Source organism: Haematobia irritans, chromosome 3, assembly GCF_050003625.1.
Source record: "Haematobia irritans isolate KBUSLIRL chromosome 3, ASM5000362v1, whole genome shotgun sequence".
In the NCBI taxonomy this organism is placed as follows: domain Eukaryota; kingdom Metazoa; phylum Arthropoda; class Insecta; order Diptera; family Muscidae; genus Haematobia; species Haematobia irritans.
In genome coordinates this window covers 124,468,492-124,487,333 of record NC_134399.1, presented here as the reverse complement: position 1 = coordinate 124,487,333, position 18,842 = coordinate 124,468,492, and the positions used below count along the sequence as shown (strand labels likewise).

Here is an 18,842-nt window from a genome sequence, read left to right as displayed (position 1 = left end):
CGGTTTAAATGGGAGTTATATAATTAAGACCGGTATGGACAAATTTTTGCATGGTTGTTAGAGACCACATACTAACACTACGTACCAAATTTCAACCGGATCGGGTGAGTTTTGCTCTTCCAAGGGGCTCCGGAGGTCAAATCTGGGGATCGGTTTATATGGGGGCTATATATAATTATGGACTGATATGAATCAATGCATGCATGGTTGTTGGATACCATATACTAACATCACGTACCAAATTTCAACAGATTCGGATGAATTTTGCTCTTTCAAGGGGCTCCGGAGGTCAAATCTGGTGATCGGTTTATATGGGGGCTAACATATATATACTAACATACCATATACTAACACCATGTACTAAATTTCAGCCGGATCGGATGAAATTTTCTTCTCTTAGAGGCTCCGCAAGCCAAATTTGGGGATCGGTTTATGTGGGGGCTATATATAATTATGGACCGATGTGGACCAATTTTTGCATGGTTGTTGAATACTATATACTAACACCATGTACCAAATTTTAGCCGGATCGGATGAAATTTGCTTCTCTTAGAGGGTCCGAAAACCAAATCAGGGGATCGGTTTATATGGGGGCTATATATAATTATCAACCGATGTGAACCAATTTTTGCATGGTTTTTGAATACTATATACTAAAACCATGTACGAAAATTTAAGCCGTATCGGATGAAATTTGCTTCTCTTAGAGGGTCTGTAAGCCAAAATTGGGGGTCCGTTTATATGGGGCCTATACGTAAAAGTGAACCGATATGGCCCATTTGCAATACCATCCGACCTACATCAATAACAACTACTTGTGCTAAATTTCAAGTCGATAGCTTGTTTCGTTCGGAAGTTAGCGTGATTTCAATAGACGGACGGACGGACGGGCATGCTCAGATCGACTCAGAATTTCACCACGACCCGGAATATATATACTTTATGGGTTCTTAGAGCAATATTTCGATGTGTTACAAACGGAATGACAAAGTTAATATACCACCATCCTATGGTGGAGAGTATAATAAAAACAAGTATATACGGCCGTAAGTTCGGCCAGGCCGAATCTTATGTACCCTCCACCATGGATTGCGTAGGAACTTCTACTAAAGGCGGTCATCCACAATCGAATTACTTGGGTTGCGATAACACTTGCCGATGGCAAGGTATCGTAAAACTTTTTAACACTGTCTTCTAAATTGTAAGTTAGCCCATACGGGGTATATATTAAAAAAAAAAAGGCCGATTAAATACGTATATAATCTAGTTTGACAAAATTTTCTATAGAAATAAAATTTTGACAAAATTTTCTATAGAAATGAAACCTTGACAAAATTTTCTATAGAAATAAAAACTTGACAAAATTTTCTATAGAAATAAAATGTTGACAAAATTTTCTATGGAAGTAAAATGTTGACAAAATTTTCTATAGCAATACAATTTTGACAAAAATTTCTATAGAAATAAAATGTTGACAAAATTTTGTATAGAAATGAAATTTTGACAAAACTTAGTATAAAAATAAAATGTTGACAAAATTTTCTACAGAAATAAATTTTTTACAAAATTTTCTATAGAAATAAAATTTTGACAAACATTTCTATAGAATAAACTTTTGACAAAACTTTCTATAGAAATGAAATTTTAACAAAACTTCCTATAGTAATAAAATTTGACAAAATTTTCTATGGAAATAAAGTTTTGGTAGATTACAAAATTTTCTATAGAAATAAAATTTTGACAAAATTTTCTATGGAAATAAAATTTTGACAAATATTTGTATAGAAATAAACTTTTGACAAAACTTTCTTTAGAAATGAAATTTTGACAAAACTTTCTACAGTAATAAAATTTGACAAAATTTTCTATGGAAATAAAGTTTTGGTAGATTATTTTTGGCGATATGGACCAATTTTTGTGTAATAAGTCATCGGATATATATAACTAAAGACCGATATGGACCAATTTTTACATGGCTGTTAGAGGCCATATATTGACAAAATGTACCAAATTTCAACCGTATCGGATGACTTTTGCTCCTCCAAGAGGTTCCGGACGTCAAATCTGGGGACGGTTTATATGGGAACTATATATAATTATGGACCGATATGGACCAATTTTTGCATGGTTGTTAGAGACCATATACTAACACCATGTACCAAATTTCAACTGGATCGGATGAATTTTGCTCTTCCAAGAGGCTCCGGAGGTCAAATCTGGGGATCGGTTTATATGGAGGCTATATATAATTATGGACCGATATGGACCAATTTTTGCATGGTTATTAGAGGCCGTAAACTAACATCAGGTACCAAATTTCAACCGGATCGGATGAATTTTGCCCCTCCAAGAGGCTCCGGAGGTCAAATCTGGGGATCGGTTTATATGGGGGCTATATATAATTATGGACCGATATGGACCAATTTTTGCATGGTTGTTAAAAACCGTATACTAAGACCACGTACTAAATTTCAACCGGATCGGATGAATTTTGCTGCTCCGGGAGGCTCCCCAAGCCAAATTTGGGGATCGTTTTATATGGGGGCTATACGTAAACGTGGTCCGATATGGCCCATTTTCAATACCATCCGACCTACATCAATAACAACTACTTGTGCCAAGTTTCAAGTTGATAGCTTGTTTCGTTCGGAAGTTAGCGTGATTTCCACAGACGGACGGACAGCCGGACAGACGGACAGACGGACGGACGGACAGACGGACAGACGGACGGACGGACGGACATGCTTAGATCGACTCAGAATTTCATCACGACCCAGAATATATATACTTTATGGGGTCTTAGAGCAATATTTCGATGTGTTACAAACGGAATGACAAAGTTAATATACCCCCATCCTATGGTGGAGGGTATAACAATAAACAAATACAAGAGTTACTAAGTTGGTTTTACCGTAATATGAACGTCGTTCGTCGTTAGGGACCTCCCTTGATATTGTGCTATAAATAAGTTCAAAACCTGTGGCCAATTGCGCTAAAAATAAGTTCAAAACAGTTGCCAATTGCGCTAAAAATAATCTACCACAAATTGTAGAAAATTGTACCAAAAAACTATCAAACAAAAAATCTTATTTCGCAACATCTTATTTTACAAAAAAATTGTCAAAATTGATTGCTATAGAAAATTTTATCAAAATTTTATTTTTATCGAAACTATTGTTAAAAGTTTATTTTTATAGAAAATTTTGTCAAAATTTTATTCCTATAGTAAATTTTATTTCTATAGAACTTTTTGAAAATGTTTTTTTCTATAGAAAATTTTGTCAATATTCTGTTTATAAACAGAAAAAATTCCGTAGTTAACGCCAAATTTAACTTATTTTTATTGGAAAAAAAATATTTGCTTGTAGTTAAAATTTATTATTTTTATCGAATTTTTCCACAGCTTAATGAAATCTTACTTTTTTAAAGTAACATATGTCTCAAAAATTTTATGAACTAAACGCGAGTATAAAGTTCAATGACCGTACACATAAGTTCATTATGAACTAAAGCAAAAGAAGATTTTCGTACGATTCCCAAAAATAGTAAGAATGAACTACTGTATGGTTAAAATGGTCATGATTTGGCGCCAATGACTTTCTTCTTTACTTTTATTTATTTTTTTCTTCTATGAGAGGATCTAATTTCGTGAACTGCAGTTAAAAAGTACAACAGGGCATTCCTGGTTTTAACAACGCTTTGTGGAAATCTCAAAATGTGGTGTACAATTTAGTTCAATTTTCGTGCGAGGTAGTTCATTCTTCCTATAAAACAGTTCACTTTTTTTCGGTGTATAGAAAACTTTTTAATATTTTTATATCCTAAACCACATAGTGGTCAGGGTATAATAACTTTGATCTACCAAAAAATGTGCCTACTAGAAATGTTGATTTTAGACCCCATAAAATATATACCTATCGACTAGAGGTGTGCACGTGAGTAATAGTTTACTCACGCTCACACACAATCACGACTGAAAAATCATACTCACGCACACTCACGCACGAAAACGTCGTGACTCACGAAAAATACCGTAACTCACGAAAAATATCGTGACTCACGAATAATTTTATGATTAAGTTACCTTACCGAAGTGTCTGAAAACATGAGCATTATTAAAATCGAGAGTGTTTTTAAACTCTTAACATCCCAGGTATCACTAAAATTGTAATTGAATTTAACTGTTAAGCGTTTTATGTTGGTGAGCAGGAATATTTTCGTAAATGTAATTCGTTACTCACGCATACTTACGAAGATATTATTTTCGTGACTCACGCTCACGCACGACATTTTGGTTTGTTAATCACGCTCACGCACATTCACGCTGTTGTCATGAGCGTGACTCACGCACGAATCACGAAAATTTTCGTGAGTCACGACAATTTCGTATCACGTGCACGCCTCTACTATCGACTCAAAATCACCTCCTGATTCGATCTAGCCCTTGGTGTCCGTCTGACTGTCCGTCCATCCGTCTGTCCATATATTTGTTGTTCGCAGGATTCCGGTCGCAATTATTAACCGATTTTGATGAAATGTGGTATATGGCTTTTTTTTACACAAGGACAAACGCTATTGAATTTGGAAATAGCTAGGATCAAATTTAGATATAGCTCCCATATATATGTACCGTCCGATTTCGATAAATGGGGTCAAATAAGTAATCTTATTTGCCACCCTTTAAGTGTGCAAAATTTCATTTGAAATCGGTTCAGATTTAGATATAGCTCCCATATATATGTATCGCCCGATTTTCCCAAATTTGGCTATAAGTCCCTTATTTATCAACCGATCTTACTCAAAGTTGGTCAAAACTTATATTCTATAGTATTTATTACATGTGCAAAATATTATCGAAATTGATTCCGATTTAGCTATAGGTCCCATATGTAGGTATCGCCCGATTTTCCCAAATTTGGCCATAAAACCCTTATTTATCAATTAATCTTACACAACGTTGGCTGACTCTAATCTTCTCTAGTACCTACAATATGTGCAAAAAATCATCGAAATCGGTTCAGATAAATATAGCTCCCATATATATGTATTGTCCGATATTGCAGAATTTGTTCATAATAGCCTTATTTAGCCGATCTAACTCAAACCGATCTTACCGATCTTAATTTCAGTACAAGGTAATCTCCTGCAATATCAAACAAACCTGCAAAATATAATCCAAATCGGTTCAGATTTGGATATATCTCCCATATATAAGCATCGCTCCATAAGACTCTTATTTATTAACCAATGTTAGTCAAATTACAAATATTGCAGTATTATCCGATCGTAGTTAGACTTACATGTAGCTCTTACTTAAATATATTTCCCAAGTTACACAAATTTGGATTTATTACCCACACTAATTGAGCGCTTTCCTCTATTTTAATAATGAACCCAATATTAGTGCCATACTAACTCTGTAGATTCAAAATCAACTAAAGTTCCTAATATCAGACACTGCTGTTCAGATTAGGATAAAACTGCCATCACCATGTTAAGGGATACATGTTCTTAAATATGGAAATGCGGTTTATCTCCCAAACCTATACAGTCGATACCCCACAAACAATGATTATTATTCAGTAGGGGTGTTTTAGGGAATAATATAGTCGGCCCGCCCGACTTTCTACTTTACTCACTCAACATTTTATTTCTATAGACAATTTTGTCAAAATTGTATTTCTATAGAAAATTTTGCCAAAATTTTATTTCTGTAGACCATTTTGTCAAAATTGTATTTCTCTAGAAAATTTTGTTAATTTTTCATTCTATAGAATATTTTTTTTTTTATTTTATTTATATAGAGAATTTTATTCTAAAGAACATTTTTTCAAAATTTTATTTCTATAGAAAAATTTGTAAATTTTTTTATACCCTTCACCACTACTGTGGTACAGGGTATAATAAGTTTGTGCATTTGTATGTAACGCCAAGAAGGAGTAATCATAGACCAACCTTTTAGTATACGGATCGGCTTAGAATTAAATTCTGAGTCGATTTAGCGATGTCCGTCCGTCTGTCTGTCTGTCTGTTGATGTATTTTTGTGTGCAAATTACAGCTCGCAGTTTTAGTCCGATTGTCCTAAAATTTGGTATAGGGTCCTTTTTCGGCTCAAAGACGATCCCTATTGATTTTCAGATTTAGATATAGCTGCCATATATAGTTTTCACCGATCTGGTCATAATTGGCGTGTATATCAACCGATCTTCCTCAAATTCCGTACATCCGAATATTTTATGAGTCTCGAAAAACTTGCAAAATATCAGCAAAATCGGTTCAAATTTAGATATAGCTCCCATATATAGCTTTCGCCCGATTTACACTCATTTGCCCACAGAGGCCAATTTTTTGCTCCGATTTAGTTGAAATTTTGCATAGGGAGTAGAATTAGCGTTGTAACTATGCGTGCCAAATTTGCTTGAAATCGGTTCAGATTTGGATATATCTCCCATATAAAGCTTTCGCCCGATTTACACTCATATGACCACAGAGGCCAATTTTTAACTCCGATTTAGTTTAAATTTTGCACAGCATTAGAATTAGCATTGTAGCTATGCGTGCCAAATATGGTTGAAATCGGTTCAGATTTAGATTTAGCTCCCATATATATGTTTTTCTGACAAAAATGGTCAAAATACCAACATTTTCCTTGTAAAATCGCCACTGCTTAGTCGAAAAGTTGTAAAAATGACTCTAATTTTCCTAAACTTCTAATACATATATATCGAGCGATAAATCATAAATAAATTTTTTCAAAGTTTCCTTAAAATTGCTTCAGATTTAAACGTTTCCCATATTTTTTTACTAACATTGTGTTCCACCCTAGTGCATTAGCCGACTTAAATTTTGAGTCTATAGATTTTGTAGAAGTCTATCAAATTCTTCCAGATCGAGTGATATTTAAATTTATGTATTTGGGACAAACCTTTATATATAGCCCCCAACACATTTGACGGATTTGATATGGTATCGAAAATTTAGATCTACAAAGTGGTGCAGGGTATAATATAGTCGGCCCCGCCCGACTTTAGACTTTCCTTACTGGTTTCTATATACAATTTTGTCTAGATTGTATTTCTATAGAAAAATTTGTCAAAGTTTTATTTGTATGTCAAAATGTTATTTCTCTAGTAGACTTTGTTAACATTTTATTTCTATAGAAAATTTTGTCAAAATTTTATTTCTATAGGAACTTTTATCAAAATTTTATTTCTATTAAATTTTTTGACAACGTGTTTTTGTCAAAATTTTATTTCTATATAAAAATTTGTAAACTTTTTTTTTCTATATACAATTTTGTCTACATTTTATTTCTATAGAAAATTTTGTCTAAATTTTATTTCTATACAAAATTTTGTCAAAATTTTATTTCTGTAGAAATTTAGTCAACATTTTATTTCTATACAAAATTTTTCAATATTTTATTTCTATATGAAATTTTGTCAAAACTTTATTTCTATAGGATATTTTGTCATTATTTCTATAGGAAATTTTGTCAAAATTTTATTTCTATAGGAAATTTTGTCAAAATTTTTTTTCTATGGAAACTTTTGTCAAAAATTTATTTCTATAGAAAATTTTGTCAAAATTTTATTTCTATAGAAAATTTTGTCAAAATTTTATTTCTATAGAAAATTTTATCAAAATTTTATTTCTATAGAAAATTTTGTCAACATTTTATTTCTATAGACAATTTTGTCAAAATTTAATTTCAATAGAGATTTTTATCAACATTTTATTTCTATAGACATTTTTATCAAAATTTTGTTTCTATATATATTCCAAAGAAACTTTTGTCAAAACTTTATTTCTATACAAAATTTTGTCTAAATTTTATTTCTGTAGAAAATTAAGTCAACATTTTATTTCTATACAAAATTTTTCAATATTTTATTTCTATATGAAATTTTGTCTAAATTTTATTTCTATAGGATATTTGGTCATTATTTCTATAGAAAATTTTATCAATTTTTTTTTCTATAGGAAATTTTGTCAAAATTTTATTTCTATAGGAAATTTTGTCAAAATTTTATTTCAATGGGAAATTTTGTCAAAATTTTTTTCTATAGAAAATTTTGTCAAAATTTTATTTCTATAGAAAATTTTGTCAAAATTTTATTTCTATAGAAAATTTTGTCAAAATTTTATTTCTATAGAAAATTTTGTCAAAATTTTATTTCTATAAAAAATTTTGTCAAAATTTTATTTCTATAGAAAATTTTTTCAAAATTTTATTTCTATAGAAATTTTTTTCAAAATTTTATTTATATATATATTCTAAAGAAACTTTTTTCAAAATTTTATTTCTATAGAAAATTTTGTCAAAATTTTATTTCTATAGAAAATGTTGTCAAAATTTTATTTCTGTAGAAAATTTAGTCAACATTTTATTTCTATACAAAATTTTTCAATATTTTATTTCTATATGAAATTTTCTCTAAATTTTATTTCTATAGGATATTTTGTCATTATTTCTATAGGAAATTTTGTCAAAATTTTATTTCTATAGAAAATTTTGTCAAAATCTTATTTCTATAGAAAAATTTGTCAAAGTTTTATTTTTATGTCAAAATTTTATTTTTCTAGTAGACTTTCTTAACATTTTATTTCTATAGAAAATTTTGTCAATTTTTTTTTTCTATAGGAACTTTTATCAAAATTTTATTTCTATTAAATTTTTTGACAACGTGTTTTTGTCAAAATTTTATTTCTGTATAAAATTTTGTAATCTTTTTTTTTCTATATACAATTTTGTTCAAATTTTATTTCTGTAGAAAATTTTGTCAAAATTTTATTTCTATAGAAAATTTTGTCAAAATTTTATTTCTATTCAAAATGTTTCAATATTTTATTTCTATATGAAATGTTGTCTAAATTTTATTTCTACAGGATATTTTGTCATTATTTTATAGGAAATTTTGTCAATTTTTTTTTTCTATAAGAAATTTTGTCAAAATTTTATTTCTATAGGAAATTTTGTCCAAATTTTATTTCTATAGGAAATTTTGTCAAAATTTTTTTCTATAGAAATTTTGTCAAAATTTTTTTCTATAGAAAATTTTGTCAAAATTTTATTTCTGTAGAAAATTTTGTCAAAATTTTATTTCTATAGAAAATTTTGTCAAAATTTTATTTCTACAAAATTTTGTGACAACACGTTTTTGTCAAAATTTTATTTCTATAGGAAATTTTGTCAAAATTTTATTTCTATAGAAAATTTTATCAAAATTTTATTTCTATAGAAAATTTTGTGAAAATTTTATTTCTATAGAAAATTTTGTCAAAATTTTATTTCTATCGACAATTTTGTCAAAATTGAATTTCTATAAAAATTTTTATCAAAATTTTATTTCTATAGAAAATTTTGTCAAAATTTTATTTCTATAGAAAATTTTATAAAAATTTTATTTCTATAGACAATTTTGTCAAAATTTAATTTCTATAGAAATTTTTATCAAAATTTTATTTCTATATATATTCTAAAGAAACTTTTGTCAAAATTTTATTTCTATAGAAAATTTTGGCAAAATTTTATTTCTATAGAAAATTTTGTCAAAATTTTATTTCTGAAATTTTCTATATGTACCACTGGGGATGGAAATGAAGTATGATAAAAAAAAATCATATTCAATGTTTGTGATATGAAACTAATATGACACCACGCCATGACATTCTAACAACTTCCTGAGATGTTCCTTATTATTGCGAATGAAAAAATAAAGAACGCCGGTTTAAATCTCACCAGCGGCAATGTGTTTATTAAATATTTTTCAAAAAAATATTTTTTTATGTTATATATCGTTTTATTTTGTTTTTTTTTTTTGGTATATATTTTTGTATAAATTTATGTTTTCCACTAAATCAACAAAAAATTAAAAATTAAACAGAATGGTAAACGTGTTATACCCAGGTCACCATATTATAGTGGTGGGTATAAAGAAGGCAGATTTAATACCCATCTTTAGTTCTTGATCGGTTTATATAGGAGCCTATAAATAATTATGAACCGACGTGGAGAACAAATTTCAACGGGATCGGATGAAATTTGTTCCTTATGAGGCTCCGAAAGTCAGATCTTGCAGTTTTTATATATATATGGTCATGGACCGGTATGGATACATTTTTTCATAGTTCTTAGAGAGTTTGTAACACATCGAAATATTGTTCTAAGCCCTACGGGAAATGGATCAACCACAGGATCGGTACAGGACTAGTCCCTGGTATATATGGACCAGTCCCAGTTCTGGTCAAAAAGTATGCAAGGGACCAGACACTTTAACTTGGGTTTGTCATTGACGGGGTAAATTTACACTTTAGGACACGTCTTGGGCTCATTCCAAAGGACACGTCCTGGGACAATTTAGCAGGAGCATTCCATAGACAGGCCCTCAGGAACCAGTCCCGAACAAACTCTTAGAAATCTGTTTCATTTTGGACAACCGAATCGCATCCGAAATAAAAAAAACTTTCAAATATGTCGAACAATAGGTTACATTGATAATTTTATTTCACTAAATGTGTAGATCCGATAAGATTTTAATATCAAGCGAGTATGGAAATCAATAAATTACGACTATTTAAAAATTGCAACTAACTGGAGCACCGGTATCAGTTCTGTGATAGGTCTGTCAGTGGCAATTTGCACCAATTTCCCGTAGGGAGACAACTCCTTTTTGGTCCAACATAAACTCCATACACTCAAACAAAACTTTACAAAGTAAAAAATGTTTCCTAATTGAAAAAAAAACAAACAACAAAAACTTTAAACCAAAGATGCCAAATCCTCAAAATAAATCTTAGATTGAAGCGTTTTTATCTTAAATCTAAAGATTCAACATTTCGGTTTAATTTAATGTTACTTTCTGGAAAAGTTGCCTTAGTCGAAAAACATACGACTTTAACGGAGGTACGCAAATTTCCAAAATTTGTGTCCTAAGATTATAAATTTAATTTTAATTAAAATTTCATTATTTTAAAGAAATTTATCCTTAGGTTAGGTGGCAGCCCGATGACCTTGTGTATGCAAGGCGGGCATGCTAACCATTGCACCACGGTGGCTCCCAAAAATTTATCCTTAATATTGGGAAAATTGTGCACCCTAAAAGTTATGTTGGGTAATGTTTAATATCGCGTAAATATTTTTTTTTTCAGTGTAGAGACGAGCTAAAATTTTAAAAGATTATGTTAAGATGTTTTAAGATTCCTTATCATAGGCAAGATTTACTACATCCCAGTAATTCGATTGTGGATGACAGTCTTCCGTAGAACTTTCTACGCAATTCATGGTGGAGGGTATATACGATTCGGCCTGGCTGAATTTACGGGCGTATATACTTGTTTGAACCTATTTTTTATGGTGGAAGGTAGAATAATTTGTGAAGTTTTATTTTGTATATTTTTTTAACCTATTTCAATTCTGTGCCTAAAATGTGATGTTAATAAACGCTGATCCTGTAATTTCTCAATGCATTTTGAAAACATTAATATTTTTATTCTTCTATGCCTAATTAAAACAAAAAGTATATAAAATAATAATTTATATGCTAATTTTATATTTCGTATCATGTATAAAATTCATAGCATTTTGCCAAAGTGGTTTAAGTTAAATTTGGAATTGAAAATTACTGGTCATGGCCAACGGCAAAGCCTCTATCACCGCAGGTAGAATATCAAAACATAAACCAAAAACTTTTGGATTTTTTTTTAAGCAAAATCAATTTTTATTTTTAGTTGCTCTGCTAATTATAGTCTCATTGGCTGGACTGAGTCAAGCTGAGGTCGTTGGAAAATCCCTTATACAAGAATTGTCCTCCCACTTTAAGCACTTTGCAGCTGCCGCCTTTTGTGCTGCTGATCAATGTCACGATCCTGAGGTTTTATTAAAGGCGAATAAAGTCATTGAAGGAGGTGTTGAATATATGAAACAATTTCTGGGTAAAACTTTAAGCGATGAGGAATACATCTCAACGTCCAGTGCTATTGTTAAAACCGCTGCCACCAAGCTGGCTAATACTCATGCAAAATGTGCCAAAGTTTCCAGTGATTATACAGCCTCAAATACTCCCCCTGAGGGTGCAGAATTATCCAAGACGGGCAGCGTTTTATTTCAAGTTCATAAGAATTTGTCATGTGTGGTTCAGAAAGGAAATGCTGAAGCCCTTGATAAAGTACCCTCACTCTTTCAAAAGATTATCAATGGCATGGCTTCTGATCCAAGTAAAAAATATGTGGATATGTTGTTGAGACATGAAATTACCATGGCCAATGATTTGAGTGGTTTAACCAAGTGCTAAGGCTATATTTATTGGTATTAAAGGAATACTGGCATAATAAATGACAAATAAATAAGATTTTATTTTATTTCGCGGGTTCATGTCGGAATAAGTGACCAGACAAAATGACAAGATTTTCTAAAGATATAAAATTTTTATAAAATTTCCTATAGAAATAAAATTTTAACAAAATTTTCTATAGAAATAAAATGTTGACAAAACTTTCTATAGAAATAAAATTTTGATAAAAATTTCTATAGAAATAAAATTTTGACAAAATTTTCTATACAAATACAATTTCGATAAAAAGTTCTATAGAAATAAAATTTTAACAAAATTTTCTATAGAAATAAAATGTTGACAAATTTTCAACAGAAATAAAAATTTCTATAGCAATAACATTTTGACCAAATTTTCTATACAAATAAAATTTTGACAAAATTTTCTATACAAATAAAATTTTTAAAAAATTTTCTATAGAAGTAAAGTTTTGACAAAATTTTCTATAGCAATAAAATTTTGAAAAAATTTTCTATAGCAATAAAATTTTGACAAAATTTTCTATAGCAATAACATTTTGACAAAATGTTCTATAGAAATAAAAATTTTAATAAAATTTTCTATAGAAATAAACTTTTGACAAAATCTTCTATAGGAAAAAAAATTTGACAATATTTTCTATAGAAATAAAATTTTGACAAAATTTATAGAAATACAATTTTGACAAAATTTTCTATAGAAGTACAGTTTTGACAAAATTTTCTATAGAAGTAAAGTTTTGACAAAATTTTCAATAGAAATAAAATCTTGACAAAATCTTCCATAGAAATAAACTTTTGACAAAATCTTCCATAGAAATAAAATTTTGACAAAATTTTCTATAGAAATAAAATTTTGACAAAATTTTCTATAGAAATAAAATGTTGACAAAAGTTTCTATGAAAATAACATTTTGACAAAATTTTCTATAGAAATAAAATTTTGAAAAAAATTTCTATAGAAATAAAATTTTGACAAAATTTTCTAAAGAAATAAACTTTTAACAAAATCTTCTATTCAAATTAAATTTTGACAAAATTTTCTATAGAAATAAATTATTGACAATATTTTCTATAAAAATAAAATTTTGACAAAATTTTCTATAGAAATAAAATTTTGACAAAATTTTCTATAGAAATAAAATTTTGAAAAAATTTTCTATAGAAATAAAATTTTGAAAAAATTTTCTATAAAATAAAATTTTGACAAAATTTTCTATAGAAATACAATTTTAACAAAATTTTCTATAGAAATAAAGTTTTGACAAAAATTTTCTATAGAAATAAAATTTTGACAAAATTTTCTATAGAAATAAAATTTTAACAAAATTTTCTATAGAAATTAAAATTTTGACAAAATTTTCTATATTTAGAAATAAAATTTTGATAAAATTTTCCATAAAAAAATGACAAAATGTTCTATAGAAATAAAATTTTGACAATCTTTATATACAAATAAAAATTGGAAAAAATTTTCTATAGAAATAAAATTTTGACTAAATTTTCTATAGAAATAAAATTTTGACAAAATTTTTTATAGAAATAAATTTTTGACAAAATTTTCTATAGAAATAAAATTTTAACAAAATTTTCTATAGAAATTAAAATTTGACAAAATCATCCATAGAAATAAAACAAAAATTGGAAAAAATTTTCTATAGAAATAAAATTTTAACACAATTTTCTATAGAAATAATATTTTAAAATTAAATTAAATTAAAAATTTTCTATAGAAATAAAATTTTGACAAAATCTTCCATAGAAATAAACTTTTGACAAAATCTTCCATAGAAATAAAATTTTGACAAAATTTTCTATAGAAATAAAATTTTGACAAAATTTTCTATAGAAATAAAATGTTGACAAAAGTTTCTATGAAAATAACATTTTGACAAAATTTTCTATAGAAATAAACTATTGACAATATTTTCTATAAAAATAAAATTTTGACAAAATGTTCTATAGAAATAAGATTTTGACAAAATTTTCTATAGAAATAAAATTTTGAAAAAATTTTCTATAGAAATAAAATTTTGAAAAAATTTTCTATAGAAATAAAATTTTTACAAAATTTTCTATAGAAATACAATTTTGACAAAATTTTCTATAGAAATACAATTTTAACAAAAATTTTCTATAGAAATAAAGTTTTGACAAAAATTTTCTATAGAAATAAAATTTTGACAAAATTTTCAATAGAAATAAAATTTTAACAAAATTTTCTATAGAAATTAAAATTTTGACAAAATAAAATTTTGACAAAATTTTCTATATTTAGAAATAAAATTTTGATAAAATTTTCCATAAAAAAATTACAAAATGTTCTATAGAAATAAAATTTTGACAAACTTTATATACAAATAATATTTTGACAAAATTTTCTGTAGAAATAAAATTTTGACAAAATTTTCTATAGAAATAAAATTTTGACAAAATTTTCTATAGAAATACAATTTTGGCAAAATTTTCTATAGAAATAAAATTTTAACAAAATTTTCTATAGAAATTAAAATTTGACAAAATCATCCATAGAAATAAAACAAAAATTGGAAAAAATTTTCTATAGAAATAAAATTTTAACACAATTTTCTATAGAAATAATATTTTAACAAAATTTGCTATAGAAATAAAATTTTGACAAAGTCTACAATAGAAATAAAATGTTGACAAAATGTTCTACAGACATGAAATGTTGACAAATTTTCAACAGAAAAAAAAAATTGTATATAGAAATAAAATTATAGAAAGAAAATTTTCTATAGAAATAACATTTTGGAAAAATTTTCTCTAGAAATAAAATTTTGACAAAATTTTCTAAAGAAATAAAATTTTGACAAAATTTTCTATAGAAGCAAAAGTTTGACAAAATTTTCTATATAACTAAAATTTTAACAAAATTTTCTATAGGAATAAAATTTTAACAAAATTTTCTATAGAACTAAAATTTTGACGAAATTTGCAATAGAACTAAAATTTTGATAAAATTTTCTATAGAAATAAAATTTTAACAAAATTTTCTATACAAATAATATTTTAACAAAATTTGCTATAGAAATAAAATTTTGACAAAATTTTCTAAAGAAATAAAATTTTGACAACATTTTCTATAGAAATAAAATCTTGACAAAATTTTCTATAGAAATAAAATTTTGGCAAAATTTTATATACAAATAAAAATTGGAGAAAATTTTCTATAGAAATAAAATATTAACAAAATTTTCTATAGAAATAACATTTTAACAAAATTTTCTATAGAACTAAAATTTTGACGAAATTTGCAATAGAACTAAAATTTTGATAAAATTTTCTATAGAAATAAAATTTTGATAAAAATTTCTATAGAAATAAAATTTTGACAAAAATTTCTATACAAATGCAATTTTGATAAAAAAATTTCTATAAAAATAAAATGTTGACAAATTTTCAACAGAAATAAAATTTTGAAAAAATTTTCTATAGAAATAAAATTTTGGAAAACATTTCTATAGATAAAAAATTTTGAAAATTTTTTCTATTGAAATAAAATATTAAAAAAAAATTTCTATAGAAATAAAATTTTGACAAAATTATCTATAGAAATAAAATTTTGACAAAATTTTATATACAAATAAAAATATGAGAAAATTGTCTATAGGAATAAAATTTTGACAAAGTTTACAATAGAAATAAAATGTTGACAAAATTTTCTACAAACATGAAATGATGACAAATTTTCAACAGAAAAAAATTCCTTTAGAAATAAAATTATAGAAAGAAAATTTTCTATAGAAATAAAATTTTGACAAAATTTTCTATACAAATAAACATTGGAGAAAATTTTCTATAGAAATATAATTTTAACAAAATTGTCTATAGAAATAATATATTAACAAAATTTGCTATAGAAATAAAATTTTGGCAAAGTTTACAAAGAAATAAAATGTTGAAATATTTTCTATAGAAATAAAATTTTGACAAAATTTTCTATAGAAATAAAATTTTGACAAAATTTTCTATAGCAAAAAATTTTTGACAAAATTTTCGATAGAAATAAAGTTTTGACAAGATTTTCTATAGAAATAAAATTTTGACAAAATTTTCTATAGAAATAAATTTTTGACAAAATTTTCTATAGAAATAAAATTTTGACAAAATTTAGAAATAAAGTTGTGACAAAATTTTCTATAGAAATAAAATTTTGTCAAAATTTTGTATAGAAATAAAATGTTGACAAAAGTTTCTATGAAAATAACATTTTGACAAAATTTTCTATAGAAATAAAATTTTGACAAAATTTTCTGTAGAAATAAAATTTTGACAAAATTTTCTATAGAAATAAAATTTTGACATAATTTTCTATAGAAATAAATTTTTGACAAAATTTTCTATAGAAATAAAATTTTGACAAAATTTTCTATACAAATAAAATTTTGACAAAATTTTCTATAGAAATAAAATGTTGACAAAATTTTCTATAGAAATAAAATTTTGACAAAACTTTCTATAGAAATAAAATTTCGACAAAATTTTCTATAGAAATAAAATTTTGACAAAATTGTCTATAGAAATAAACTTTTGACAAAATCTTCTGTAGGAACAAAATTTAAAAAAATCTTCTATAGAAACAAAAATTTTACAAAATTTTCTATAGAAATAAAATTTTAACAAAATTTTCTATAGAAATAAACTTTTGACAAAAACTTCTTTAGGAAAAAAATTTAAAAAAAAGTCTTCTATAGAAATAAAATTCTAGCAAAATCTTCTATAGAAATAAAATTCTAGCAAAATCTTCTTTAGAAATAAAATTAACCAAAACAATATTTATACTTTGCATTCAATTGTGTCCGACAGCACTGTGTTCTTTAAGCTAAATATAAAATGTTATGTATATCTAAAGCATCTTTCTGACGTTTTAGTCGGTACAATCTACAGGAAAGTATGTTGGTACAGAACTAAAAATAGCAGCAACTTCACAGCAACAGTTGAAGAGCAATCCTAACATAATAAAGATTAAAAATAAAATATCTTTAAATAATAAGATATGATACATACCAAATTAGCAATTCCGTGCTCACGACTTTCACTATAAATTACAGATTCTTTTAGAATTCACATCCATTGGAATGAAATACAAGAAGGTGGGAAGTCGGAGAAATTCTTCAGAAATGGCAGTTCACATAAATTCATCTCTAAATACTGGTGCAGGTATTTTAAATAATTTCCTAATTTTAGAATTCTAAATAATTTATAATAAATTATAAAATTCAATTTTATTTATTAGTATTGATATTATTGATGATGTCCAGTCATATCCCTTTAATTCGGGCCGATATTACAACAGCGATAAGTAAAATGGCTACAATTTTAGAAAGTGTTGGTCGTACCATGCATTGCGTTGGCGATCGCTTTCAAGATAACTCAGAAGTTCAGCAGGGTTATACAATTTTGGAGGATATTTTAATGGAAATAAGGCAAACTGTGAACCAACACTTACCACCAAATGAAGAGATAGCATCCTTGATAGATATCTGGGGTACGAAAGTCTTAAATGAACTACGCTCTATGAAAAGACAATGTTCCAAAGTGCCAATACCGCCCAATTCGATGGGTACTCCAGAATGGGGAAGAGAGTATGTTGAAATGGGAGTAATCGTTGAGAAAGTGGGTTCTATATTAAATTGTTTGGTTACGAAATCGGAATATGCTGTTCTAAAGAAAGTTCCTGATGCAATTGCAAAAACAGTTTCAGCATTGGCCACCGATGTACCACCAGGTTCTACAGCTGTTAGCGTTGTTGTCTTCTATGTAAATATTCTTGCAGACGATTTGGCGAAACTCAATAAAGAATGCCGTATGTGATTTATAAGATCTCAGTTTGGTGCCTTCAGAAGAAAATTTAGAGCTTTCTCATATCCAAAAAGCACCAAATTGCCTTTTTAGTGCCTTTTCACAAAAGCACTTATAATTCAAGTAAACAATAGACTCCATCCAAATATTATTATTTCCAAATTTAAAATAGACAAATATGAAAAAAATATTTTGATCAAAATGAATTGAATGAAAGTAAAATAAGCATTAACATTTATAAAGCTGTACACTTGGATAGATATAATTAAAAATGCTTCAAATCAAATCAATGCCTAAAAGTTCTTTTTTTTTTTTGGTGGTACATTGAATTTTCGCTAGCTGGAGTAGTTTTTATGGTGGGAACTGGTATGTTAGAATTTATAATATATTTTTTATGCTTTATTCAACTCCATTTTTATTTCCATGGAATTTTTTCTCAAAATTTTATTTCTATAGAAAATGTTGTCAAAATTTTATTTCTATAGAAATTTTTGTCTAAATTTTATATCTATAAAAAATTTTGTCACAATTTTTTTTCTATAGAAAATTTGGTCAACATATAGAAAAATTTGTCAAAATTTTATTTCTATTAAAATTATTGTCAAAATTTTATTTTTATAGAAAATTTTGTCAACATTTTTAGTTCTATAGAAAATTTTGCCAAACTTTTGTTTCTATAAAAAATTTTGTATTTCGACGTCTGTA

General features: G+C 26.6%; 1 protein-coding gene across 1 annotated transcript; it reads left to right on the top strand.

Moving 5' to 3' along the window:
* Positions 1-17,398: 17,398 nt before the first annotated feature.
* LOC142230722 (uncharacterized) lies at positions 17,399-18,423 on the top strand. The gene is made up of 2 exons (XM_075301353.1): positions 17,399-17,495; positions 17,572-18,423. The coding sequence occupies exons 1-2, from the start codon at positions 17,414-17,416 to the stop codon at positions 18,147-18,149; spliced, it is 660 nt and encodes a 219-aa protein (XP_075157468.1). The 5' UTR covers positions 17,399-17,413; the 3' UTR covers positions 18,150-18,423.
* The last annotated feature ends 419 nt before the right edge of the window (positions 18,424-18,842 follow it).